This window comes from Mesoplodon densirostris, chromosome 18, assembly GCF_025265405.1.
Source record: "Mesoplodon densirostris isolate mMesDen1 chromosome 18, mMesDen1 primary haplotype, whole genome shotgun sequence".
NCBI classification, from domain to species: Eukaryota; Metazoa; Chordata; class Mammalia; order Artiodactyla; family Ziphiidae; genus Mesoplodon; species Mesoplodon densirostris.
Genome location: NC_082678.1, coordinates 3,777,138 through 3,804,650, shown reverse-complemented (window position 1 = coordinate 3,804,650; position 27,513 = coordinate 3,777,138). Strand labels below are relative to the sequence as shown.

At 55.9% G+C, this 27,513-nt stretch overlaps 2 protein-coding genes across 11 annotated transcripts; both read right to left on the bottom strand.

Moving 5' to 3' along the window:
- Positions 1-7,507: 7,507 nt before the first annotated feature.
- On the bottom strand, positions 7,508-19,501 carry OSBPL7 (oxysterol binding protein like 7). Of its 10 annotated transcripts, none has more exons than XM_060081199.1 (24): positions 18,748-19,501; positions 17,969-18,123; positions 17,735-17,860; positions 17,507-17,560; positions 17,156-17,200; positions 16,782-16,895; positions 16,316-16,426; positions 16,103-16,220; positions 15,325-15,428; positions 14,876-14,968; positions 14,659-14,791; positions 14,476-14,570; positions 14,198-14,293; positions 13,383-13,520; positions 12,726-12,819; positions 11,847-12,079; positions 11,564-11,701; positions 10,651-10,714; positions 10,483-10,561; positions 9,432-9,576; positions 9,202-9,346; positions 8,989-9,115; positions 8,656-8,778; positions 7,508-8,076 (listed from the first exon to the last, which is right to left on the bottom strand). In XM_060081199.1, exons 1-24 carry the CDS (start codon positions 18,821-18,823, stop codon positions 7,713-7,715), a joined length of 2,970 nt encoding a protein of 989 aa, XP_059937182.1. In that variant the 5' UTR covers positions 18,824-19,501; the 3' UTR covers positions 7,508-7,712. The 10 variants fall into 10 exon arrangements, 9 of the variants coding, with proteins under 9 accessions (XP_059937182.1, XP_059937183.1, XP_059937185.1 ...); XM_060081200.1 differs by having other exon boundaries at positions 11,847-12,076; XM_060081204.1 differs by having other exon boundaries at positions 7,890-8,065.
- A 2,050-nt stretch (positions 19,502-21,551) lies between these two features.
- On the bottom strand, positions 21,552-27,352 carry MRPL10 (mitochondrial ribosomal protein L10). The gene is given in 6 exon segments (XM_060082432.1): positions 21,552-22,502; positions 23,226-23,370; positions 23,625-23,789; positions 25,030-25,199; positions 27,074-27,250; positions 27,253-27,352. Coding segments are annotated over 6 exon segments (1,014 nt in total). The 3' UTR covers positions 21,552-22,245.
- Positions 27,353-27,513: the final 161 nt, after the last annotated feature.

Below are 27,513 nucleotides of genomic sequence, written 5' to 3'. Positions count from 1 at the left end.
CTGGGATATGGGATTATGGGCCATACATACATATACATATATATATATATATATATATATATATATATATATATATATATATATTTTTTAGCGGTACGTGGGCCTCTCACTCTCGTGGCCTCTCCCATTGCGGAGCACAGGCTCTGGACGTGCAGGCTCAGCAGCCATGGCTCACGGTGGGCTATATTTTTAAACAATTTTTTTAGGACTTTTAAAAATTGAGGTGTAGTTGATTTACAATATAAGTTTCAGGTGTACAACATAGTGAGTCACAATTTTTAAAGATTATACTCCATTTATAGTTATTATAAAATATTCATTCTAAAGCAACTATACTCCAATAAAAAAATAAAATAAAATAAAGGCAATTTGGCAGGAATAAAGATAGATAAATGGATAAATGGACTGAATAGAAAGTCCAGAAATAAATCAACACTTCCATAGGCAATTGATTTTCATTTCAAGTCTTTTCCACACATATTGCTAAAATAATTGGCTGTCCATACGTAAAAAATCAACTCCTATTTTATGTAATACTCAAATGTTAATATAAGATGGATAATATACTTAAATATACATACTAAAACTATAAAGCTTCTAGAAGAAAATAAAAAAAATATTTGCTATATTCCCTGTGCTTTACAATATATCCTTGTAGCTTATTTACTTTATACATAGTAGTTTGTACCTCTTAGTTCCCTACCCCTATCTTGCCCTTCTCCAATTCCCTCTCCCCACTGGTAACCACTAGTTGTTCCCCTCTATTTGTGAGCCAGTTTCTGTTTTGTTATATTCATTCATTTGCTTTATTTTTTATTTTTATTTTTATTTTTTGCAATACGCGGGCCTCTCACTGCTGTGGCCTCTCCCGCTGCGGAGCACAGGCTCCGGACGCGCAGGCTCAGAGGCCATGGCTCACGGGCCCAGTCGCTCCGCAGCATGTGGGATCCTCCCAGACCGGGGCACGAACCCATGTCCCCTGTATCGGCAGGCAGACTCTCAACCACTGCACCACCAGGGAAGCCCTGCTTTATTTTTTAGATTCTACATATAAATGATAATATACAGTATTTATCTTTCTCTATCTGACATTGCACTAAGCCTAATATCCTCTAGGTCCATCCATGTTGTTGCAAATGGCAGAATTTCATTCTTTTTTATGGCTGAAGAGTATTCAATTGTGTATATATATATACCACATCTTCTTTATCCATTCATCGGTTGATAGACGTTTAGGTTGCTTCCATGTCTTGGTTATTGTAAATTGTGCGGCTATGAACATTGGGGAGCATGTACCCTTTAGAATCAGTGTCTTTGTTTTCTTTGGATATATACTCAGGAGTGGAATTGCTGGATCATATGGTAGATCTATTTTTAGCTTTTTGAGAAACCTGCATACTATTTTCCACAGCGGCTGCACCAATTTACATTCCTACCAACCCTATAGGGTTCCCTTTTCTCCACATCCTCACCAACATTTATTTGTGGTCTTTTTGGTGATAGCCATTCTGACAGGTGTGAGGTGATATCTCATTGTGGTTTTGATTTGCATTTCCCTGATGATTAGTGTTGCTGAGCATCTTTCATGTTTCTGTTGGCCATCTGTGTGTCTTCTTCGGAAAAATGTCTATTCAGGTCTTCTGCCCATTTTTATTTTTATTTATTTATTTATTTATTTACCTTTATTAGTTTCTGCTTTATAACAAAGTGAATCAGTCATACATATACATCTGTTCCCACATCCCTTCTTCTGCCCATTTTTAAATCCACTTGTTTGTTTTTGAAATTGAGTTGTATGAGCCGTTTATATATTTTGGGTATTAACCCCTTATGAGTCATATCATTTACAAATATTTTCTCCCATTCAGTAGGTTCTCTTTTCGTTTTGTGGATGGTTTCCTTTGCTGTGCAAAAGCTTTTACATTAGGTCCCATTTGTTTATCTTTGCTTTTTTTTCCTTTGCTTTAGGAGACAGATCTTTATTCTTTTTGTATTTTCTAACTGTCCAACAATGAACATAAATTATTTTTAACAGGGGTGGAGAGGGGGTAAAAACAAGCGAACAAAACACCAAAAAACAAAACAAACACACAAAAAAAGACGAAAAAACCCACGCGCTATATTGCTGTCGTTTTAAAGAAATAAAAGGAAAACCCGACGACCTAGAAAGGGAACTTGGTCTCTACTCCTCTCCATGACAGGGGCTCTAGATTATTCTGCCTTCAGACACCTCTACTTCCCCGCCTCTTGTCCTCACCCCTCGCGGCTCTTCCAGCCCGCGCTGCCCCTTCTCTGTCCTCCCCCCGGGGAGGACTTCCTTTTCCAGGTGATCATCCCCGGGACGCACCTCATACTCGTTGAGGTGGGGAGGATGAGTGGTGAGGCTGTTGGGGGAGGCCGTCCGGGACTGGGCTCCCGGGCCTGCCCTCTCCGCAGAGGGAGCGCCGCAGGCGGGGGCGCGGTCCCGGGTCCCGCAGCGCCCGGTGCGCGTGTTGGCCGAGGGGTCCGGCGTTCGTGCGCGCGGAGGGAGGGCATGGAGACTCCGGCCGCCCTCGCGGACCCCGCGCCTCCCCGGCGCCCCGAGCCCCGCAGCCCCGGGGGAAGCGCAGAGGCGACCGAGGACGCGGCGCGCCGCTCCCTCCCGCCCGGCCCGGGCCCCGCGCTCGGGCGTCTCCGGTCCTCGGGCTCCGCCCCGCGGTCACCGGGCCAGCTGCACCCGAGCGGCCGGGTTGGGAGGCGCGGCTCTGGCCCCGGGTCTCCTGTGAAGCTGGGTGTCCACACGCGCCCGGGCCACCTGCCACCCCGGCCACACCGTGTCGGTGCCACAGGTGAAGGTGAAGGTGAGGCCTGGGGCAGGTGCCCACTTCCGTCCCTTAACCCTCATCTTTGTCAGCCAGGGACTGACTGCCCTTCCAGGACTTTCTGGCCCCTTTTAGCTTGGAGTGTCTGACTCAGGTGGGACAGGAGTTTCTCAGAGCCCGAGGCTCCTTAACTGGGGAGAGAGGATCAGTCAGCTAACAGACACAGGGATGCCGTGTTCCGTCTCAGGCACTGATGGTGAGGGGCCCACAGAGGTGAGGGGTGGTGGCCATTCCCCTTGACCAGTGCCTGAACCACCCACCTTTTGGGGAAGATGCTTTGTATCTTCCTTTTCTTGGAAAAAGTATTGGGAAACTTAGGGCACTGACTGGTGTCTGCATGCCCACCCTTGAACTCTGCATCTTTCTCTCTCAGGGAGGACTAGCGCTGCACTGGGAGGCCCCAGGTGTTGGGGCAGCAGAGCCGGTGGTGACTCTGGTCCAGGTCATCTGAAGCCACCCTTGTCCAGTGCCCCACTGCTGTGTCCCACAATCTCCTTTGACAAAGGAGAGAAACTGGGCCATTATCATTATACCCCCCCTACAGAGGGAAAAACGGAGGAAGGGAATAAATGGCAGAGCCAGACCCAGAACTCAGACCTCCTGGTTCTTAGTCCAGTGCTCTCCCCTGCCCACCTTGCCTCGCAGGTGGTGGAAGGGGAGTGTGCCAGCCTCTGATGGACTAGCTTGGAGGAGAGAAGCTGCCCTAGGCCTGGAGTATCTTGCTCGGTGATAGAGAAGGGAGCTAATGGGACCAGCCCTCCCTATCTCCCACTCTCTAGCTCTCTCCAGGGGTCCTAGGCAAGATGACTTCCCACAGCAGCCAAGACTTCTCTGCTAAACTGGCACTGACCTAGCTCCCTTCGCATCCCCAGTCTCATCCTTCCCAGGAGGGCACACGGATGCCCCTCACACCCCACACCCTCCCACACATGCATACACCCTTGAAAAACACAACACAAGGAGTCTTTCCAGGCCCAGAACAGGAGTACAAATGCAGGCCTATATATCATGTGTTAAATACTTAAACATTATAAACCAAGCTAACAAATATGTTCTATTTTCCAAACTTGACAAAATATAACTTCATTATGACCTGAAAGGTCAGGTTCGAATTTAGAATTTCCAGACTCTTCCAAGTTCCTCGCCAGTGTAGGGAGACCTGGCACTAGGCCAACAGCAGATCCTCATTTCTGTCATGGGTGGGACTGCTCACACTGGTGGGCAGTTAACCCTTGATAGGGTGTGCCTGGAAAAGATACCTGCTCCGTGGCCTAGAAGCCAATTGGTCAGGAATTCCGTCCACCCCACAGATCTGCAGCCCTGTGGGAGGGGCGCTGTCAGAGGAAAGCCAGAACCAGACCTTTCAAAGCTGAGGGCCCTGACAGGGGCACCTCTTGTCTGGACTTAAGGATGGCCCTCTTCCTACTCTACATTCTACCTGCCTTTCTCTTTGGAAGTTCAAAGTTAGGGTAAAAGACTAATTCAGAGTTTCCTGACCCAGGGTGTGATGGGTCTGGGGGCTGCAGAAGCAGGAGAGGTGTTAGTAGAAACTTAGTGGAAACTTAGCAGCAAGTTCTCTCATAGGGGCTCCGTGTGGTGGAGGGGTCTTGAAACAGCCCCCGGGGACACTGTTACCTGGCAGTGAGGAGGCACCAGAAGAGTGCCTCCCCCAGACCACCTGGGCCATTTCTGGGAGTGGTCGGGACACCTGGGTCTCCGAGAAAAGGGGGTTTCTTGGCCCCGTGAGTGTTCTCTGAAGAGTAAAGGTGAACAGCGGCTGGATGAACTGCTGATAAATGGTGTCTGTGCTCTCATTTGTCACTGATGAGCAGGGAGCCAGCCACTGAAGATTCTTGGGGGCCTGATACTCGGAGCGAACAGTGGATGCAGCCAGCCACTCACCAGGTGGGTTCAGGATGTGCCTGAATGGGTCCTTTCAGGAGACCCAGGCGCCCTCTTGAGGATACTTGACGAATCTCACTACCTCCATCCTGCATACAGGGACTCTGAAGCCAACTCTCCTCCCCAGTCTCTCTCCTTCTGGCTCCTGTCCAGACCCTTCCAATTTCTTCTTCCATCTACAGCCTCCCCATAGTCCAGCCCACCCATCATTCTGAGAGGCCTCTTATGTTAGGAACCAGCAAGGCCCAGCATCCCCAGTGCCCTGGCATCATGGGGCATAGTGCCATTGGACTTGCCCATAGGAAAGCACCCCTCCAAATACTTTAGGGCCTGGAAGCATCTTCTAGCAACCTGAGGATTTTGTACCATGTGATGACATATGTTAATGAGACATGGGTAGTCTCATTAACCCCAACTCCTAGGGCCAAGCTCACCCTGCCCCAGAGCCCCAAGCTGAGCTGACTCTGGTGTGTTGGGGATCTCAAGAGCTCTCAGTGACCCCTCTCTGCATGGGGGCAGGTGAGGAGAGGATGAGGCAAGAATCAGGATGGATCAGTCCCTGAACTCTTCAGGCCAGGTGGCCGGGTTAAGAGTCTGTACCAGGGGCTTCCCTGGTGGCACAGTGATTAAGAATCCTCCTGCCGGGGGCTTCCCTGGTGGCGCAGTGGTTGAGAGTCCGCCTGCCGATGCAGGGGACATGGGTTCGTGCCCCGGTCCGGGAAGATCCCACATGCCGCGGAGTGGCTAGGCCCGTGAGCCATGGCCACTGAGCCTGCACGTCTGGAGCCTGTGCTCCGCAATGGGAGAGGCCACAACAGTGAGAGGACCACGTACTGCAAAAAAAAAAAAAAAAAAAGAATCCTCCTGCCAATGCAGGGGACATGGGTTCAAGCCCTGGCCTGGGAAGATTGCCACGGAGCAACTAAGCCCCGTGCGCCACAACTACTGAGCCTGCGCTCTAGAGCCCACGAGCCACAACTACTGAGCCCATGTGCCTAGAGCCCGTGCTCTGCAACAAGAGAAGCCACCGCAGTGAGAAGCCTGCACCCCGCAACGAAGAGTAGCCCCCGCTCACCGCAACTAGAGAAAGCCCGTGCACAGCAACAAAGACCCAACGCAGCCAAAAATAAATAAATAAATAAATAAAAATATAATCTGATCCTGCCTGCAATCTATTCTGAGTTCATATTCGGGAAAATTCTTAAAAAAAAAAAAGAGTCTGTACCAGGAATAGGTGAGCAAGACTTAGCCCAGAGCAGCCTGTGAGGGTCCCTCTGAAGTCTCTGCTGCCCTCCCTGACCCCCTAAGGGGCACAGAGACAGGTCCCAGGGGGAGAGCACTAAGCCCCACCTCCTTTTCTGCCCATGCGGGAAGCAGAGGGTCTCTGAAGGGGGAAGTCACTTGTGCGGTGGGTCCTTTCCAGGAAGAGGGCATCGTTAAGCTAATGACCAGCCACAAGGGGCCCCCTGAGCTTTCCCTAAAGAGGATCCCAGGCAATGTGACCAGGGATCTTTAAGGTGCCTGTGAAGAAGGGGAATAGTGGGGCCTTTCAGGGACAGACCAAAACCAGCGGACTTGAAGTCAGGCATCAACACCTTTGCATCCTGAGCAGGCGTTGGTCAGACCCTGAGGGTATCCCCACCACTGCCCCGATGCTGCTTTCCTTCTCCCTGTAGCAGAGCCAGTGGGAAAACCCCACTCACAGCCACCTGGGCTGCATGCCGTTGGGGAGCAGGGAGGTGGGTGCCTCCAGCTTCAGGGGATCAGGTCCGGACCCTGTCCTCCAGGAGAGGAAGTGAGGTGTCCCCTGAGAGCTGCAAATCAGCACATAACGACTCCGCCCAAACCCCTGCACTAGGAGATGACCAAACTCTAGCACAGCTTCCAGCAGCCTGTGTCCCTAGGATGACCCCAGTCCCCTCAGATGCCTGCCTGAGAAAGCTCAACACTGCCAGCAGAATTCACTGCTTGTTCTAGCCAACACCTGACACAGGGCCCTGACTTCCTTTTCTTCCTTTTCTTAGAGCAGGGCCTGTGTGTGCAGTGCGGTGGGCTGAGGGGCTAGGAGACAACTAATGAAATCAGGAGCCTGGACATACATTCTCCTCTAAGACACAAAAGAAGCCAAATGAAGGACCACGGAGTCCCTGAACAGAAAGGCAAGGCACTTGACCAAGATCAGAACAGCTTTGGAATAACAGAGCCAAGGCAGTGCGGGAGGGGGAGAAGTGCAGCTCGCCCTGTTCTCCCATCCCTTCTAGTCCCTCCCCCCCCCACCTTCCCTTGAAAAGTCACTGAGGGGGTGAGAGGGTGAGCACAGACCTGACCGAGGATGCTGGCGGTGGGGGCAGCTTCTGTGCCAGAGGGGGACAGGGACCACACAGTTTTCTGCCTGGTTAAGGAGTTTGGGTTTTCCCCTGAGGCGCTCAGAAGCAATGGATGTATTTGAAGCAGGTACGAGGTGCCATATTTCTCTTTTAAAATATCACCCTGAAAGCCAGCATTAGAATGGAAGTGACTGGAGGCTCCAAGGATACTGCAGTAGTCCAGGCAAAGGTTGATAAGGGCCCAGCCTAAGCCAGGTGCAATCACGAGAAGGGGCCAGAGAGACACTGAGGTAGACTTGACAGGAGGTGAGGATTAAGGGAGAGAGATGACATTGGGTCTTTAGCCCAGGTGAGTGGGGAGCTATGGGCCTTCACCGGGCTTCAGCGCATGTGTTTTTCAATGAATGGTCACAGGCCAAAGTTTGGGACAGTCTTTACTGGAGTTTGGAATGTCATAGCAATTCACCTTAATCACAGGCAGACTGGTACAATGAGCAGCAATGCTGGCGGACCCCCGGCAGGGGACATACGGCCTACACGAGGAATCCTGCTCGCCCGCAAGCAGTACACAGGCACACGCACACACTCTTCTACACAAACCAACACTCTCATGAGTGCCCGCTCAGTCCGGGTGGGTGAGAGGCCAGGCGCCCCTCCTGCCCTGTCTGCTCTGGGGGATCCACTGAGCTGAGACTGAAGGAAACCACTTGAGGACCAGGGACGAAGGAGCTGGCAGCTGCAGGCGTTTTGCAGTTTGGGAGAAGGAGATCCAGGAGGATAGGAGCAATGGCCAGGGCCAAGCGAAGGGAGCCCCTCTGGGCCAGGGCATGGGGAGAAGATGCTGGAGATGGGGCGTGGGAGGGACGGGGGTGGGAGAAAAGGCCATCTGCTCTCCTTCACTCACTCCAGCCTCGCAGCTGGGGCCAGAGTCCTGGGCATAGGAATCCTGGGGAATGTCGAGGGGTCCCCTGTGTCCTAGGAAGGCACTGAAATGGGGAACAGATCCTGGGGGGCCTGGAGTCTCCCCCAAGTACCCCAGGGGGTAAGGAAGAGGGTTGACAGAGCAAGGAGGGTCTTACATGCTGGTTGTCTGGGGCAACCAGACTAGGGAAGCACGGACACTGCTTCCCACCCCAAACAGGGGTGGGGGATGGGCTGAGGCGCAGCCCCTCCGGCCGGCAGAGGGGAGAGGGCCAGAGCCAGGGCTTCCCCTTTGCTCTCCAGGGCAGTGAGTGGGAGAGCCTGGCCTCGCCCATGTGTCCGTGGGGGGGGGTGGGGGCAGGACGGGGGGACCGGGGCCTCCTGCCCCTGGGGCCTGGGCTACCAGAGCACGGCCCCGTCCAGGTTCCCGTAGCCCGGCTCGGCCCGCAGCCGCCAATATGTGTTGTTAGTCACCCACCACTCCTTCCCGCTGCTGTCTGTCTGCCGCCTGGGGGAAGGGGGCCGTGGAAGAAGAGGGGTGAACACCCAGCACTGAGGCCGGGGTCCCGAGACGCTGCCTTACACTGCCGGCCCCACTCAAAGCAGGAAGGGGCTAGTGGGGAGGAGGAGGGGGGCAGAGGCACCTGAAGAAGCGAGCCTGGTGGACAATGCTGTTCTCCTCCATCACCTTGCGCCTGTCTCGCTGAAGCTGCTCAATCCTTCTCTTCTGGGCCTCGGCGGCCTGTATGTTCCCCTCCTCCAGGTACCTGAGCATCCAGACTGCAGTCAGCGGAACTGCCTACTCTCAGAAGCCCCCAAATCCAAGGCCACTGGGCCTGCCCGGTTCTGCCCCCAAACAGGTCCCATCTCCCTGAGGCAACTCAAGGAAGGAAGGACACAGTCCCAGGTCTGGGTGGAAACCCACGTGGGGAGGGAGGAGCCCGGAGCTTCCGGAGCGGCACCCGCCCGGCACTGACCTCTGGTCTGGCCGGAGCCGCGTGTCTGTGGAAGGCAGGGACCGCTTCAGCTCTGCCGTCAGCTCATTCAGCTCCAAAGCAAACTGAGTGAAGCCGAAGTTTCGCTCATAGTTTGGGGGCATTGAGTCTAGGGGGAAGGCAGGGGGCTGGGGCAGGTGGACTGTGCACAGCTGCCCTCACCTCTGCCCAGCCCGCCCCAAGCGCCCCGCTTACTGGGTTTCCAGATGCACTGACCGCCCGGCGGGGGTCCCCGGTACAGCCCCTCGGGCCACTTCCCGAAGAGTCGGTGGAGGACGCGGCCGCTCCGGCTGAACACGGCGCCCTGCACCTCGTGGATGTTGGAGCTCCAGTACTTGGCCTGGGGTGGGGGTGGGACAGGGGGCTTAGGGAGGTGTCCCCTCCCCTTCCCCGGGGCGGACAGGTGGGGCAGGGAGGCCACCCACCTTGCAGAAGGTGATCTTGCAGTGGCAGGAGCTGTCCTGCGTGTTCCGGATGAGCACCTCCCCGTAGTGCTCAATCCAGCGCTGGCCGCTCAGGATGTTGTGAATGCAGGACGTCACCTTGTTCCACTCAAAGTGGTCCCCAAACCTGAGAGAGACAAAGCATGGCGGGGGGCAGCTGGCCAGCCCTGGGGAACAAGTGCCACCCTGAGCCGGGGAATGCCTGTCTCATCAGAGCAGGTCGTGCGGGTCTGGGAAAGGAACCCTGGGGTCCTGGTTCCAGCTCACGGTCCTTCCGTGAAGGCCGACATATTTACGAAGCAAAGCAGCTTCACAGAAAGTATTCAACTAACACGTCTCCATCTGCTGAGAAAGCTCCAGAGTGCCTAAGTCACAGGGGTAAAAACATAGACGGGGTCCATGTCCCTGGGATGTATGTCTGTTCGCATATATCAGCCTGTTTACTCCCCACTTCTGTCGAATATTACTTATTACTCTTATTTTATAGACAAGCAGACTCAAGGCTCTGAGGCGTCAAGTCTTTTTGCCGCTTGTCTAACTATTAAGTAGCAGAACCAAGACTCCACCCAGGACTTCTGACCATGAAGTCCAGGGTCTTCCCCACCCCTGCACTGGCCTCTGGCTGCAGTTCCCCACCTATAACATGGCTAGATGAGGGTGCTTCAAATGTGGTTTGTGAGCCCTCCTGAAATCACTTCAGAATCACTTTAGGGGTGTGTGTGTGTGTGTGTGTGTGTGAGAGAGAGAGAATGGGTTACGGTGCACTGACTTGAAGTCTCAAATGCACTCCTTACTGTGAGTCATGGTCAAAAAGTGTGAAAGCCACTTGATCAGATGGCCTTGATGAGCCCTTCCAGCTCTAAGACTTTTCACCTTTCTTTATTGACAACTGCTGTTAACCCAGGTATAAATGTACAGACACTGCCCCACCCTGAGCAGCTTCACACCAGGCCTCTCTCTCCTGTCCCTCCCACCTCCCCATCCCAGCCCGGGGAGGAGGGCCTGTAGGCTGGGCCTGGCTGCCCGCACTCACCTGGGCAGGCTCACATTGACCATCCCCACAGGCACAATCTCCAGGGATTTGCCCCAGAACTTGTTCTTCCACTTCATGTCTGGAGTTGGGTGGGGGAAGGAGACGTAAGACCAGAGAGTGTTCCAGCCCCTCCCGCTTCTGTGCTTCACCCCCAGCCCCATCCTTTACCTTGCCAGAATATGAAGTTCTCAGACTCCGCATGGCACGCCGAGATGGGGGGGTGGTGGGAGACCTTGATGAGCAAGGAAGTTTTCTAGAGGCTGCTCCTGAGGACCCTGGGGTCTGCTCCTGACCCCAGGCCCCCAACATCCCTCACCCCATCCCCAGTTCCCCAAGGAACCAGAAGACCAGTTCGTTCCAGGTCTCTTGTCTAGGTGTCCTTGGCCACCACCCAAATTCCGTCTCGCTCTCCTTTCCCACGAGGCCCCTACGTTCTCCCTTCTCCCTCCCTCCCCTCTAGGGCCCTCCATGCCGACCCTGTGCATGGTGCCCTCCAGAGACCCTGCCCAAGCCCTCTAGCAGCGACAGGTGGGGCCTCCACCCATGCCCTGCCTGAAAGCCAGCCCTCCCATGAGGATCCTCTTCCTTAATCATCTTCTCCCCCAGAGCTGATCATCACCCTGCGATCTCCACAACACACCCTTGGAAAACCTCGGCCTTGCCCTCGTTAGAACAGCTCCCCATCTGGAACCTTGAACTCAGGGACCCCACAGCCTGCCCTCCGTGCCTCTCCCCATCCCCTGGTGCCCACCACTGCCTGAGTGTTCTCTACAAAGTGCAATTCTAAGCATGTCACTCTACTGCTTAAAACTCTCCCGTGACTCCCCGTGGCCTTCAGGATTTAAAAACCAAGCAACCAATAGAGCTGAATAACCTCCTGTGAGCTTCCACAATCCCAGCTCTAGAACATGGTACAGTAACTCCTTGTTTGAAGTCTGTCTCCCCAAGGAGCGGGGAGCTCCCCCCTTGACTGCCCGACTGTCGGGTGTTCTCGCCCACGCCCTGGCCCCTTGAAACCCGGGTGTTCCCCGGCCTTGGCCACATGACTGCCCCGACCAGCCCACTTCTTCCAGGGCCTCACCTGCTCACTGATGAAGCGGAAACCTCGGTCAGGCCGCTCGCACTCGTAGGTCTCCCCCAGGACGGGGTTGAAGGGCTTGCAGCCCGCCCGGTGGTACGTGGAGGAGTAGGCTGACACTGCGAAGGCTGCGATGTACACCTGCGGGGGGCGGGGCGCCGGGGGGTCAGAGGAGATGCCGTCCCGCCCCCACCCTACCATGAGCCAGGACGGGGGCCTGGGGTCCGCCCGGTAGACTGGATCCTGGGAGGCGGCCGAAGCCTGGGCGGGGGCGGGGCGGACCCACCATGCGCTCGCAGGGGTCGGTGGTACGGCTGGCCTGGTCCAGAAGGCTGCTGTACTCCAGCTCCTCGCAGAGCCGCTGCAGGGTGCTGAGCGGCTCATTGAGCTGCACGGGCATCGACACCTTGGACAGGTCCTTGCCGATGTTGTTCCGCAGGATGTTCCACAGGCTCACGTCGGCCCCGGGCCCACTGGCCGCAGGTAGGCATCGGCGGCGGGGTGGTCCCACGGCTCCTGCTGGAACACAACCCCGGGGCCAACCCGCCTGTCACTCTGCCCTGGGCACCTCGCATCCAGGCCCATGGCCTCCCGAGCTCCTGAGGTGCTCCTAGGTCTGCTCGCTCCCAGGCCCCAGGCTCGACTCACTATGGGGCAGGCGGCTGGGGGGGCGATGGGGGGTGGTGGGGAGTGGTTAATTCTTGATGAGCTCCTGGGGATTTAGGTGAGCCGCAGAGTTAAGAACCAGAGGACAGTTCCCACTACTGGACACAGACTCCCTGCACCCCAGAAGCCCTTCCTGAGTCTCACCCTTGGCTTCTGCTCCGTTTCATAAGCACAGAAACCAATGTCAAAATTATTCAGCCCATTTTATAGATGAGGAAACAGGCTCCAAGAAGGAAAATGACACGTACAAAGCCACACTGCTAAAAAGCGGGCCCTTCTGCTTATCAGGCCCATGCAAGCCTTCGCAGAAGCCCAGAGTGGAGGCTAGCCCCAGGCTGAGCCTGCCCCACCTCCAGGGCCGCCCCTGGAGTCAGCACCCGAAGCCATTAGCCCACCAGTACTACAAGGGACTACTTCCCAAGGGGCCGGGGCCTGGGCCTGGACAAACCCCGTTGCTGTGCCCACCTCCAGCCCTCCCTCCCGCCCGTCTGGCTGGCACCTTTCTGACAGCGCTCAGCTCCCCTGAGGTCGAGGACCTCCTCGGACAGGCTGGTGGTGACTTCACTGGTGCACGACTCCTCCTCCTCTGAGCCCTGGGCCAGGGACAGATGACAGGCTGGGCAGACTAGGCCTCCCCCAGGCAGCTGGACAGTGCCCAGGGCCTGGCAAGAATCTGCCCAGCTAGCCCTTTGGTGGGAAGGGGAAGAGAATATATTTGGGAGGGTCTGAGCCCTAAGCCACTGCCCTGGGAGGCCTGGCATCATGGTGTGCCCTGACACCTTGGGAGGGAGAGGGCCTGGCCTTACCACTAGCAGGGAGACAGCTCAGGGACTTGGTGGGACACTAAGGGAAGGGAAGCTGGGGATTACTGGGATTCAGAGTCAGGAGGGTGAGCGTCAAGGGAGTGCTAAGGCTGAAACAGGTCACAGAAAGATGGCGGGGTGCAGCTGAGGCAGCATGTTCAGTAGAACCCATGGGGATGGAGCACATCACACTGGAAGAAGGGTCCCCAGCAGAGATTTCTACGCAGGGCCACACGAACCCAGCAGATCTGGACGTGTTCCCAGGGAAGTGGCCGAGGTGGTCAGAAAGGACTTGGGAGTCTACAGGTTCCAGTCTCCCGGGACCCCACCCCTCTATTCCCAGGGTCCCTCACCTCATTCTCAGAAGAGCTGGCAGACAGGAGAACCTCACAGGCATCAAAGAACTCTGTGTGGGAATCAGCGAGGGAAAGGACGCTGCTCTGGGACAGCTGGGGCGTCAGCTCTCGCCCCTTCATGTACAGAGCTTCTTGCTGTGGGAGCGGGACAGGTGTCAGGCCCAAGGCCCAGCCGGGAGAGTCAGGCAGGGCTCCCCTGGCCTGACAGCTCCCTTGTGAGGGAAGTGTGACTGGGGACTTTTTCTATCTGAGTCTGAGACCTGCTGAGCAGGAGAAGATGCGGAGGGGAGCGAGTGTAGTGGGGTAGGAAGGCCTGGTGGAAAGATCCCGGCCTGGAAGTGAGGAGACACGGGCTCCACAATAACTGCTTACACTGCCTGGGCACTGACTCTGAGCCCGGCTCCAAGCCCTTTGCGTGTATCAACTCCATCAATCCCAACACTCACCCTACCAGGTAGGTGCAATTATTACCCCCACTTTGCAGATTAGGACACTGAGGCTCTGGGTCATGAAGCCAGCATACAGTGGAGCCAGATTCAAACCCATGTAGTACGGGAGCCTGGGCCCATCAATTAGATCCTTTGAGTCTCAGTCTCCTCATCTGTGAACTTGAGGGTAACAATCACTGCCTCATGGGACTCTGACTTAAAAGTAAAAGCACTCTGCACGCTGTTAAGAAATGACCCACATGTGGCTGCTGCCTGTGTTCCGTGAAAGGGGCTGGAGTTTCAGGTCTGAAAGCCAACCACGCCTTCACTTCTGCTGAAAGAAGGCCCAGAGGAATGGTCCCCACAGCCCACCCCGGCTCCCACCTCCTCGGGGTTGAGGGAGCTGAAGGAGTCTGCAGTGGTGTCGGAAGACACGGACAGCGAATGGAGGCGCCTCGGGCCGGCTGCGGCCTCAGAGACCTGCAGGGAGAGGGTGAGGGCACAGGTGCCGGGATGGGGCGGGTGAAGCCCTCCCCAGCCTGCCAGGCACAGCCTGCCTCCTCCAACCTCCCTTCCCGGCCCAGGTCCGCGACCACCCCCAGGCCTGCAGTCCTCGGGCTCGGGCCCGCTCCTCCCACTGGCCACCCTGCCCCCAGCCTCACCCCCAGCCTGGACGGCTCCGAACCCTGGTGCAGGTCCCTCAGTCGGTCCCGTTCAGTGGTGAGGGCGGAAAGGACACTGCTGAGCGAGCTGTGCACTGCGGGGGCAGGCCAGCCATCAGACTCCCTTCCTCTCCCTCTCCCTCTCCCCGCCTGCCCCCAGCCACCCCCAGGGCACGCACTCACCCTTCTGAGCCAGGGCCCAGAAACTGCGCTGCACGTGGGCATAGTCTGGGGGTGGCAGCCCGCGGGGGCCCGAGGGGTCCCGGGACTCCAGGTAGCGAGACAGGTTGGGAACAGAGCCGTGGAGACGACCCACCTGTAGGCGAAGGGGAGGGTTTGAAGGGCGCAGCCTCCTTCAGAGCCTCCCACCCAGCATCTCGGGGCCCACCCCCCAGCTCACCCGCCCGATGGTGTCGTCCTTGGCAAAGCTCTGTGTGCACCATATGCGGCTGGTCCGCTTCCCCTTCTTGGGTCTCTCGGTCGTCACCGAGGCCTGGCAAGTCGAGGTGAGGGAGTTTCAGTCTCAGGGTGGGGAAGACCACCAGAGCCGGGAGAGAGGCAGACGGTCATGGAGGAGGGCGCACAGACACCAGCATCCCGGAGGCAGAAGACCGACAGCCTGGCAGCCGCCCGGGCACAGGAGGAAGGAGGGGTCGCTCCAAAGGGGCAGAAAGACAACCCTGAGGCGGTCTGGACACGGTGGGGAGGGGCAACGGGGAGATGGTGGCTCTCCAGGAAACCGCAGCATATAAGGGGGACTGGGGACCTGTCCGGGGAAGTGACGGAGATGAAGACAGCGAGAGCGGAGAGAGCCCTGGGCGGGCCCCTTCCTCCTCCCGTGGACCTTACCTGGTGTGTGGGGATAACAGGGGCTGAGGGGATCCGGGGCAGGGACTCCAGGCTCTGGAGGAGTCTGTGGAGTTCCTGGAGCTTCCCCTGACACTCAGAGAGCTCTGTGGGAAGGATGAATGAGGAAGTCCCTCTCCCAACACTGGCCAGGCCCCCCAGTCTGCCCCTTAGCTTCCCTTCCTCCTCCAAAGACGTCACCGGCAGCCAGGGAAATCCCGACACTGGCTGCCCTCCCCCCACTCACGAGCCCAAAGCAGTTCCCAGCTCCCACCCTTTGGTCTGGCCTCACGGGAGTGCCCGCACCCCAATCTGCACTGTCCCCAGACCACACCTTACCTCGGCCGCCTCCACACAGGCCAGGGGGCTCCCACTCTTGCTCTCCCCCCTTGGTTTGCATTTCCCTCTCCCAGGCCAGCAGCACAGCCTGCAACTCCAGGAATCCGGTTCTAGTCCACACCCCTTCCCTGGCACTACTCCTCAGGACCCCTCCCTGCGTTGGCATTCTGGATCTTCTTTTCCATGAGTCCTGGCCCTGTGTCCGGGTCTGTCTATATGCCTAGAGCACGAGCCCCACCATTCTCTGTAAGCCTGAGGCTCCCCAGGGCAGGGCCCTAGGAGACCTGATCAGCCTAGAGACGGAGGCTGTCTCCCCCATCAGACTGGGGCTCCCAGAGGCAGGGGTGGAGGTAACATTTTCTCCTCCTTGTGACTGCTGGTGCCACCTAGATGCAATAGCATGGGCCCTCCCCACGGAGGCGCAGTGCCAGGGGCCCCTCACCATGAGAGCAGCGGTCTAACCCATCACTGTCCCTCAGCCAGGAAGACACCTTCTCCCGAGGTCCAACCCCTGGCAGAGCTGAGGCACTACCCGCTGCCGGAAGCTGGGCACCAGGAACCTGCGGGGCGAGTCAAGGGTCAGGAAGGTGCCTGCCTCCCTGAGTCTCATCCTGAATCCCCACATCACCTGTCGCTGCCCCAGGGCCCATCTTACCTTCCGGTGAGTGGTGCTCGGCAGCAGGCTTCGGGGCACATCCAGGTGCTGGGCCAGGCGGTGGGCACGCAGCTGAGCCACCCAGCTCTGGAACAGGTCCTGGGATTTGATCTGCAGAGGTGATGGAGAAGGGGAGGGATGCATGAAAGGAAGGATTGCTTTCTAGGGGCAAGAAGTTGGGGCTCTGGTCCGCAGGCAGGCAGGGTCTCCCCCTATAGCACACAGCTTGTGCAAAGGTCCCTCGCGGGGAGGCAGGAACAGCTTCTGCAGGTGTCCAAGCCTTCAGCTCTGTTCCTGTTCACACAACAACCAACAGGGCCAGTTTGCCATTGGCTATTGTACATGGTAGGAACTCCCTTCTGGTCAAACTCAGACAAACCCTCGACTCCTGTCCCTCTCTCCTGCGTGCCCCAGTGCCTCCGACAGGCTGGGGGCCAAGCCACCACCTGGCTCCCAGGGATGTCACCTTGAGGTGGTAGATGTTGTCTTCAGTGTCAAGGTCAATGCGCTGGGCCTTTTTGTTGATGGACATGACCGACAGTCGGACATCAATGGAGCCATGGAGCTTCCCCTTGGTGATCTGGGGTGGAGAGATCGGAGGGGGAAGGGGGGACTGGTTTTAGGCCACCAGGGCCACCATCGCTGAGGTCATGCTAGGCTCAAGGGCCAGTTAGCAGGTTCACCCTCATGCCCAAGTCACAGTATCAGCAGGACTTGTCAGTCATCCTCCTGCGCGCAGGACATCCCACTACGTCAAGTCACAATCTGAGCTCTAGGCAGTCACAGACTGAGGAAAACTTTTCCCACCCTCAGGAATCTGCGAGGCTGAGAAAGGAGCACCTCCTTGGAGAGAGCCTGGGTGTCTAGGCCTTTAGGTCCTTGTTCCTGCAAGAGCAGAGGACAAGGACGAGGATGATAAAGCTCCCATGTCTTGGGTACTTATTTTATGCCCGGCACTGTCCTGAGAGCCCTCACCAAGACAAAGACTCTATAAATGGGTGGCTGCACTCTGTCCACCGTAGAGATGAGGAGCTGAGGCCCAGGGAAGTAACCTGCCCAAGACCCCACACCCAATAATTGGTGTCCCTGGGATTCAGACCCTGCTCTGGGGGATTCCAGAAGCCCCCTGCCCGCGCAGGGCACTCTGGGGCCAAACTCCTCCCTCGTCCCCCAGCCGAGGCCCTGACTCACATCTTGCCGAGTCGTTGCATAGTGAAGGATCCCATCCTCGAGCACAAAGTATCTCTGTGACGTTGCCCAGAAGGGACCGGGCCCGGGGGGCAGAGAGGAAAGGATGTGGGGAGAGAGCAACCATACAGAAGTTTCTTCTGACACACGAACACCCTGTACCGCCCGGCAACCCCACACACCCCCGTCCGGCGCCCCCATGTGGCCCCTCCCTTTGCCCCGCCTCCTTACCTTGTGCCAGCCCTTCAGAGGCCACTTCCTCTTCTTGAGCAGGTGGCCTTCCTGCCTCTCGGGCATGATACCCTCTGCCCCCAGCCGGCCCCGAGGCTCCTCCACTACCTCCCACAGCTCGGAGGTCTGCAGTCCAGGACAGAGTCGGGGAGCGGCCAGTGAAGCGACCACCTCTGCCTTTTTCCCCTGGGGGCCAAGCTCGGCGCGCCCACCGCCTGCTCCCCACCCTCAGACCTGCTGGGCATTGCTGGGCTTGGCGGACTGTGTGCTCTCAGCCAGGGAGGGAGGGTCCCGCTCTTGGAAGTCCATGAGGAAGGGAGTGGCCACTCCCTGCTGAGGACGTAGAGAAGAGTGGAAGGGGAAAGATGTCACCTTGTCCTGAGGGGGCCCTTGAAGCAGAGAGAGACCCTGTTAGCACAGACTCGGCTATCACCTTCCCCACCTCCAGCCCCTCTTGCACCCTCTGGGAGGAGAGCCCCTGAGCACATCTTCTGCTCACCTGCCACACCTCTCCCAAGCCTGTCCCCATCCCACTCTGGGCAGGTCTCCGCGCCCGCTGCCCAGAGAGGTGGAGCGCGCAGCGGGCAGGCCGGCGCCAAAAGACAACCTCGAAAAGTCAGCCCTGCCCCACCTTGGGCACTCACGCATTCCCCAGCTCCAGGAGACACTCCTGTGCTTTCTCTGGAGGATTCCCTGGGGGTAATCAGAGGTGAGGCGGGGGAGGGAAGGAAGAGGCTCCAAAACAGGACAGAGGGATCCAGAGACTGGACAGTGAGATCTCAGCCCAGCTCCTCTCCCGCCAGGACCCCTGTGACCCCAGCACCACGGCAGGAGGCTCCTCGGCCCTCATCCCTTTACCGAGCCCCCCAGCCTCTTGACCCCAGCGCCCCACCAATTGGCCTCCATATCCTCTAGTTCCTGGGCTCCCATTTTTCTGCCTGAGGAAACTGAGGCCTGAGACAGCCCGCATTTTCCCCTGTGCCTCCCATCAATAGCCCCCTTAGGATGCCCACCTCGGACTCTCTGTCCCCCCGTGCCCCAAGCCTCCTTTCTTTCATCCCCGTCCCTGGGGCTCCTGAGAAGTGCCATCCACCTGGAGAGAGCAGGGGACGGGCCATTGGAGACACATGCCGAGGACCGCACAGGTCCGGCAGCAGTGCCCACAGGCGCCCTTGGCACCAGCCCTGGTCCTCCTGGCTCCACGGGGAGATCAATAATGCATGAGGCTCTGTGTGTGAGACGGGGGAGGGGACTGGAGGGGCAAGGTTGGCCTGAGGCTGGGGAAGCAGCCCAGATCTTCCGGTGGAGCTGAGGCCAGGAGGGGACAGGGACGTGGTGGGGTGCGGGTGGCCAGGAGGTCAGGGCAGAGGGGCCTAGGCTTCCGGAGGCTGACCTGGGGGGAAACGCCTACATTCAGCCACTGAAAGTTAACAAACTCTGCCAGTGTTCTGGGTGTCTCTGTGCCCTTCTCCTGGCCCCGTGGGATTCTGGCCCCTCACTGCTTGCGGGTGGAGGGGAGGCTCTGTTAGGAGAGGGTGCAGGTCGAGGGGAGCCAGGTGGGTGCCCCCTTTCCACCTCCATTCCCGCCCTCATCTCTGGAAGAGCAGACCCACCGGCTTCAGGTGAATGTCTCCTTCTTGGGGAATGTCAGCTGATGCCAGCGCGGCCCCCTTACCCCAGGGTCCATGGACACCAGTGCTCCTTGGCCCGCGCACCGCTCCGCCTCTGAGTCACCGTCTCCGAGCCGCCAGCTCCCTGCTCACGGACCTGAGCAGTGGCGGCAGCTGCAGCAGGAACCAGGAAGGAAGGAGACGTCGGAGCCTCCCCTCTAGCCGGATCTCCTCACCTCCCCCTCCCGCGGCCCCTCCTCCAGCCAAACTCCGGGCAGCCGCTCAGCTCTGCCCCCCTGCTCCCCGGAGGACTCAGGGCTGAGCCGACTCCCCAGCGCCCAGAAAGCTTGGGAGTGGGAGCAGTCCCCAGTGGGCACAGCTCCAGACAGACCACAGAGGACTAGGGAGCTGCTGGCCCCAAGCTAGTGCTGATGAAGAGTTCGCTCACACTAGCATGGCCTTGACCCCAGTTAGTACCCAAGGCCATTTCCTTATTAACCCCTGCCTCTCGTTTTACATCTGAAAATAGATTGTGGAATTGGGGGCCAGCAAAGCTTGCAGGTTGACAGGGAGGGAGGGATGCCCCTATGGAACCACAACTGACAGTGCCAAAGGCAGTCAGCAGGGCAACGTTCGAGAGAACCACAGTGAGGCTGTCATTGGGGGTGATGTCCCACCAGGTCAGGACCCATGGGGGCCAGAAGCACCTATGTGGTAAGACACCCCCCACCCCCCTGCCTACCAAGTCTTTGGATGGGGAGCAGGTCTGGGGCAGTAACCACCTGGCTGTTAAAAGGCTAGCTGGAGCCAACTCTGGTACCCTTGGCCTCCCTTTCTGAATACCTTTGCCCTTCTGCTGGAGTACTGTGTGCAGCTGCTCAATTCTAATTAAAAATTACCTCTCGAGAAAGGTCTAGAATTCATTCAAATGAATATGAACTGGACTGACAGCTTTACGTGCACTGCAGCCACTTTCTGGAAAGAAGTGGGTTTAATGCTGTGGCTTCAGGCAACGCCAGCAGGCGAAGGATGCCATTCGAGGTTCTTCTTTGATTCCCAGTATGACATAGGCCACTTCCCCAGCCAGCTGTCCCATGGGCCTTGGCTTACACATCTCTCGGGAGATGCCTGCTCTCTTCCATTCAGAACCTCAGCAGTCCCTGCCACCCCAGGAGGGCGTCGTTAGCACCTGGCAGGGTCCTGGGAGCCAGGGAGAGTACTGGGCAGCACTAGCCAGACCAGCTCTGGCATCCAGGAGCCTCAAGGGCCTTTTAATTCAATTCCTATTGATTGAGCATCCCTGGGCGAATGGCACAGAGCTGGGCACTGTGGAAAGTTGGTCCTGAACTGGGGAAGGAAAAGCTGCTGCAGATCATCGCCAGAGCAGTGTCTGCCCAGGACTAAGGAAGCTGTGGCCCTGCTCCCAGAGCAATGATCACCAACCAACTCCCCACATCACCCGTGTCCACCCGGAACGCACGCCAATCAAGGACAAGGGTGGGCTTCTAGTCATACACCGCCTCTCCATTAAAAACCTCCAGTTCCCTGAGACTTGGATGAGGCCTCCTACCCAAGAGCCCCCTGACCCCCTTATTAAAACAGAATCCTGGCTTTCCCTCAGCTCTTTTTTTTTTTTAAATAAATTTATTTTATTTTTGGCTGCGTTGGATCTTCGTTGTTGCACGCGGGCTTTCTCTAGTTTCGGCGAGCGGGGGCTACTCTTCGTTGCGGTGCACAGCCCTCTCATTGTGGTGGCTTCTTCTGTTGCAGAGCACGGGCTCTAGGTGCGCGGGCTTCAGTAGTTGCAGCACGTGGGCTCAGTAGTTGTGGCGTGGGCTCTACAGTGCACGCTCAGTAGCTGTGGTGCACGGGCTTAGGTGCTCCGTGGCATGTGGGATCTTCCCGGACCAGGGCTCAAACCCGTGTCCCCTGCATTGGCAGGTGGATTCTTAACTACTGCGCCACCAGGGAAGTCCCAGCTCTTTTGTCTTGAACCACCTGAGATGTGTCAGATACTGGACAAAGTGGGCAGCTGCCTTCAAAAGGACAAGCATTTAAGCAATGCCGTTTGTGGGAGCAGGTACAGGGAGGTAACAGGCTTGGACAGGGGAAGAGGAAGGATTTCCTAGGAAGAGAAGTGAGTCAGAGATGACCTTGGGAGTAAGTCTACAGGGAGGATAAGCTTGTCAACAGCAAAACACAGTAAGTAAAATACATTTCACTTTATCATAAAGCAGTGCTCCAAACTCTTCCACGACATGGCACACCCTGAGGGCGCAGAATTAACACCCAGGCACACTTGGGACCCTAATGAAAAAGCTCTAGTGTAGAAAACCAGGGCAGCATCTTCAGAGCAGGAAGAGCCTGGTTCAGTCCGTGCTGCCTCTTACCAACAGCATGGCCTCGGGCGGGCTATTCAACTTCTCCTCCCCTTAGTCGTCCTCTCTGTGAAATGGGGATAACGTGAGAAATACAGGATCTAGCACGTGTAAAGGGAGCCTGGCATAGTAGGCTCTCAACAGATGCCACTCTCAGCACAATTAATTACTCAGTTGAGCTATTCTGGCACACTGGAGCCACGAGGGGATAGGCTGGGAGGCGCGTGCAGCAAGGGACAGTGAACACAGAAACCAAAGGCTTCTCCGCCTTGGACCTGGAGAGCGGAAAGAGACCGCTGCTATCAGGTCCCAAGCTGGGAAAACTAGGGACAAAGACAGTGATTACGAGCCGCCTCCGTCCTGAAATGGGATCCCTCTGCATCTCTGGGTTGCCATGTACTGGACGAGATCTTTGTCAGTGAAAGCCAGGTAACAAACGCCACTCCCCACCCCAAGTTCCCCATATCTCCAACAGCCAACGGGGCAGAGTGTATTTATGGGCAGGCTGGGTACAAGAGGCTGGCTACGAGTCCGGAACAGGGTCGGGAGGATCCGGCTGCCCACTGGCTGGCACGACAGGGTCCTCCTCGTGTTGCTGTCTGACGTACTGATCCAGCAGGGCAGTCAGCCGGAGGGGCTGGTGCTGAAGCAGGGAGTGGGTCTGGGCCGTGAGGAGGGTAAGTCCTCCTACCAGCTCCCCCTGCACCAGGGCCAGGCTGGGGAGCTTGGAGTAGTTGATGAAGCCCTGCCTGCTGAGGATGGTGTCATCAATGCAGCCACCTGGAAGAACACAGGATCAGCGAGGCTCCCACAAATGCTTTTCTTCTCCAAAAACAATGGTCCAACCCTAGGAATTTGCTCTCCATTGCCCTTTTCTACCTCCCAGCCTTCCCCCAAATCTAGTTCCCACTTGTGCCCCGCCCCACTCCCACTGTTTCAGATCAGCCCTCTCCCTTCCTTCCTAACGCTTCCCTAGAAAACCCTTACATAATACATCTACCTGTTCCAAGCCCCACTACGTCACTGTTTCCTAAACTTCCCTGAAGAACCATGGAATGTGTGTTTGGGGCGGGGGGGCAAGGCGGGGGAGAGCCTGTATTATAAACACGGATTCCTGCCCCCCAACACACACCTGTGAAATCAGGATTCTCTGAAAGAAGCACCTCCAGGGATTCTCGGCATCAGGGAACTCTAGGAAACATTGCTCACTGTCCCTCAACACCCTTCACTTGGGCTGTTTGTCTTAAGTATCTTTGTCTTTTTGAGTTTCAACACCCACTACCCCCTTACTAGACTCAAGGTGTCTGAACTTCCCCTCCGCGGAGTGACACACACAAGCAGCCCTCATCAAATGGTGCTACTGACGCAGGCTCCATCGTGAGAGGGGGTCCCCTCCAAGCATGTCCACAGTTTTACCCACACAAGCCTTGAAGAGAGCACCAGGCTGCTCTAGCACCCACTCCCCTTCACCCTCACCCCCAACTGGCAGGGCAGCTTACTCACCCAGCAGCGGCAGGAAAGGCACACTCTTCAAGATTCGCACCATCTCCTTGACCTTGGGCTCTTCACTGACCAGCAGCAGGTTGTGCCCCACAAAAAGGGGCAGCAAACTTGGGTACTTGGAATCTTCCAGGAAGGACCTCAGGATCTGGAACAGCAAGATAGAAGGGCTTACTGGGGTCGAGTAGCAGAAAGTGTCACCCACCTTGGTCACAGGCCACACCAGGCTGAGGGCTCAAGCCGAGGGTCTGCTCAAACCCTCATCACAGATTAGGCCCCGGACTAGAGGGCTGCCGTGGCAGGGAGGAGTCGGGAGTGCCGTATCTTGGGAGAGATGCTGGGGTCTGAGATGGGGGTGAGGGAGGGGAATACGGCAACCCACGCCAGGGGGCCGTTCTCTACCTGGTTGGGGAAGACCTTCATCAGGATCTTGTGCTTCCGCAGCCGGTGCCGCATGAGAAGCTTGTCCTCCGCGCTCAGAGCCACATTCTGGCAGACAGCTATCATTCGGTTGTCTCGGAAAACTCCTGCTATCTCCTGATGGAGGAGCCGGATGAGGCCTGTCTCCTGCAGTCAGAAAGGGAGGACCAAGGGGACGTAAAATGCCCCGACTCCTTACACCCCTTACTCCCTCAGGGACAGGCGCTGGAGCTCCCAGTGATGCCCTAACGAAGATCAGGGTACAGGCAGGAGAGTTGGGCCCCTGACTCTGAGACATGTTCTATCTCCCACTCCATCCTTTCATTTCCATTTGATAACCACAGGCTTACAACAGTGTTTTTATTTTTTTAATTTTTAAAAATTTTATTATTGGGACATCCCTGGTGGTCCAGTGGGTAAGACTCTGCGCTCCCAATGCAGGGGGCCTGGGTTTGATCCCTGGTCAGGGAACCAGATCCTGCATGCATGCTGCAACTAAGAGGTCCACATGCCGCAACTAAAGAAGCCCACAGGCTGCAAGGAAGGTCCCATGTGCCGCAACAAAGACAAGGTGCAGCCTAAATAAGTAAATAAATATATATTTTAAAGTTTTTGTTATTATACTTTTTGGCTGCATCGTGTGGCTTGTGGGATCTTAGTTTCCCAACCAGGGATTGAACCCGGGCCTTCGGCAGTGAAAGCACGGAGTCTTAACCACTGGACTGCCAGGAAATTCCCTACAGCAGTGTTTTTAGAACCTGAGAACACTCAGTCCCCTTGAACTGGACAGCCGTCTGACCCAGCAAACATTATTTTGATAATAATACTGTCAAAATCATTTAATTATCCCTGACACTGTACTCATGCTGAATTATTTTACCAATTATAAATATAAGATTACTTTTTCAATGTTAATTCAAAATTGAGGTATTTTCACAGAACAAGACTTCATTTTCTCAAGACAGTGTTTCTCAAAGTTGAGAACTTGTGGAGCTGAGAACCACCATGAAGTTACCAATTCTCCACTGGTCTTTCTGTCCTTTTTCAAGGACAAAAAACCTCGTATTGTTCCTCTAAGAAAACATGGAAGCTTCAAGACGGGAGCGATGCTCTCTCCTACCTCCGCCTGTGTGGAGAGCTTTCACACACACATTTTTGGAGACAGGAATGAAGGAAATCCAGGGGCCCTGTCCAACCAGGAGCCCAAAAGGCCGACGCAGAATCAAGTGCAGATTTCATCTGAAAGTATCTGGACTACAGGGTCAAAGTGGGGAAGAAATGATGTGGATGACCATGTCCTCGAGTGCTACTTCATTATGGCCACAGAGACAAGATCACTTTAATCCACCATCCCACCACCAGGCGACATGCCCAGCCTGTTTCTTACCTCCTGGGGGGGCCTGGGAGGGGGCGGCAGGCATCTGGGGTTGACAGCAGGTTTGGGGGGGATATACTGAGTCACGGCCATCAGCTTCTGCCGTTCAAAGTGCATCACACGACGGTGACGGGTAACAGCCTTGGAGCCATAGCGGACAAGCTGGCAGGTGGGCAGCTGGCCTGGGAGAAGAAACAGCCATATGGTGAGAAGCAGCCTCTTTGTCTGCACCAGATGGACAAAACCCACCCCCTAGGCACAGACAACCAGAGTTCACAGAGCTAGCCTCAGCGCTGAGTGGGACAAGGAACTCTGCTAGAAAGCCTGAATCCCCGAACCTTCTCTTCTCTTTAATTGGTGACTAAGGTCAGGTGCTTGATCCTTGGAGGTGCCCATTTCTCCAGCTCTTTATGCACAGAGATAAGGAAAAAATGAGAACAAAGGAGAAAGTATTTTGAATACATTTTAAAAAGGAGGAGAGAGCTGGGCAAACATTTTCTTAAATGACCGAACAAAAATTTTAAGTTTGAGAGCCACATGGCCTATCGCTACTACTCAACTCTGCCACTGTATGATGGAAGTAGCCACAGACAATATGTAAACAAACAGATGTAGCTGTTCCAATACAACTACGTAGGAAAGATGGTGACCAGCGCTGCCACAGTTTGCCAACCCCTGCTGTAAGCCAGTGGTTCTCAAAGTGTGCACCACCAGCACCCCTCCCCAACCCAACATCAGCATCACCCAGGAACTTGTTAGAAAATCAAGTTCTTGGGCCCCGTCCTAGATCTCCTGAGTCAGTAGCTCTGGAGCGGAGCCCAGAAAACAGTATTAACAAGCCCTCCAAGTGATGCTGATGCTGGCTAAAGTTTGAGAACCACTGTCTACGCATTGCTCCTTCCCCCATGATTTGAAGCAAGAAGAAAAGTTATAGAGTCCTCACAGCTCCCCCAAACAAGTCTCCCTCCTCTCTATGCTTTTTGTTTACAGGCATCGCTGGAGAGCACCCCTCAGAAGACAAGGGAGCCACTCGAAAGCCCTAAGCCAAGGTAACCGCTTCACGCTCAACAAAAGGACCCAAGCTAGAGCTTCCCACTTTCAGCCCTTCCCAAGGCCGGAATGGGATCTCAGAGAAAGGTGCAGCCAGAAGGTGGCTCTAACAGAGAGCATGGAGATTGCTTAAGTGAGAGGTTTTCTTGCCAGTGGCCACAAAACCTAACTGTTAAGTTACATCAGATGGAACAAGATTTTTCAAAAATTTTTGCAGTTTTATTGAGATATAATTGACACACATGGAACCAGATTTTAATCTCTCTTCTGCCACTTACTAGCTGTGACCTGGACCGGTCACTCAATTGGTCTAAACTTGAGTTTCTTCAACTGTAAAGAGGGGAAGATAATGCCTTCTTCAAAGGACGCTTTAAGGTTTAAATGAAATCATACATGTAAAGTACTTATCACTGTGCCTGACCTATATTACGTACTCAAAATCATTCATTAAACAAATATCTATAGCATGCCTATTAACGTCAGGCACCATGCCACATGCTGGCTATGCTGAATGAACACGGGCACTGCCACTACGGAGTTTATAGTCTAATAGAGAAAACAACAAATAAAGAAATGCTAAATTAGATTGTGATAAGGCGAAGGGGTCAATAAACAGGGTGAGAGATACAGATTTAACAGGGGAAGCCTTTGCGGAGGGTGGTGAGGGAAGGCCTGAGATGACGTTTAGGCTGAGACCTTAAGGAATCTCTGGAGGCAGAAAGAGCTGGGTGGTGGGCTAGAGAAACCCCAAACAAGGCAGGGGGGCTGGGGCGTCGAGAATAAATCCTGTGGTTGTCGCTGACGTTTTTGCTGTGTTGTCGTTATTACTAGAGTCTGGACTCACAGGAAATTAGATGGGGGAAGGAGGCCGGCGAGCTAGCTGGGGTCAGGGGTCATCAGGAGGTGTCTGGGATCAGAGATTTCGGGAGGGGATTAGTAGTAGAGGAGGGAGACGAGTAGAGAGCATCGGTCGGAACGCGCCGAGAAGACGTGGGCCGCTCCTTACCCGCCTGGGGCAGGAGACCCCCTCGCAGCGTCCCAGCCACGGCCGCAGCCATCGCCACCGGAAGAACGGCCGGGAGCCTAGCGAAACGGAAGGAGCTAAGGATTGTGGGTAGTCCCAGGGCCGGAAGCGGAGGGCGGGGCCGCCGGCTGGAGCAGCAACATGAATGCGCCGAGCCCGCACCGGCGAGCCCGCCCTCCCGGATGACCCATCTGGCGTCCAGTCTCCTAGCAACGACGCTAGACTCCTCCAACCGCTCTTTCCATCCGCACGCGCCACCATCTACCTACAAGCCCCCCGTAGGCGGCCAGTAAAGCCCCTATACACCCCTCAAACTCCAGACCCTCCACTTCGATTTACTTTCGTCTTCTCTGCCACCCCAACAATTTGCTCTGAATCAACCCCTTTCCTTTGTCCCCCAATTCTCTGAGCTTCTCTCTCCT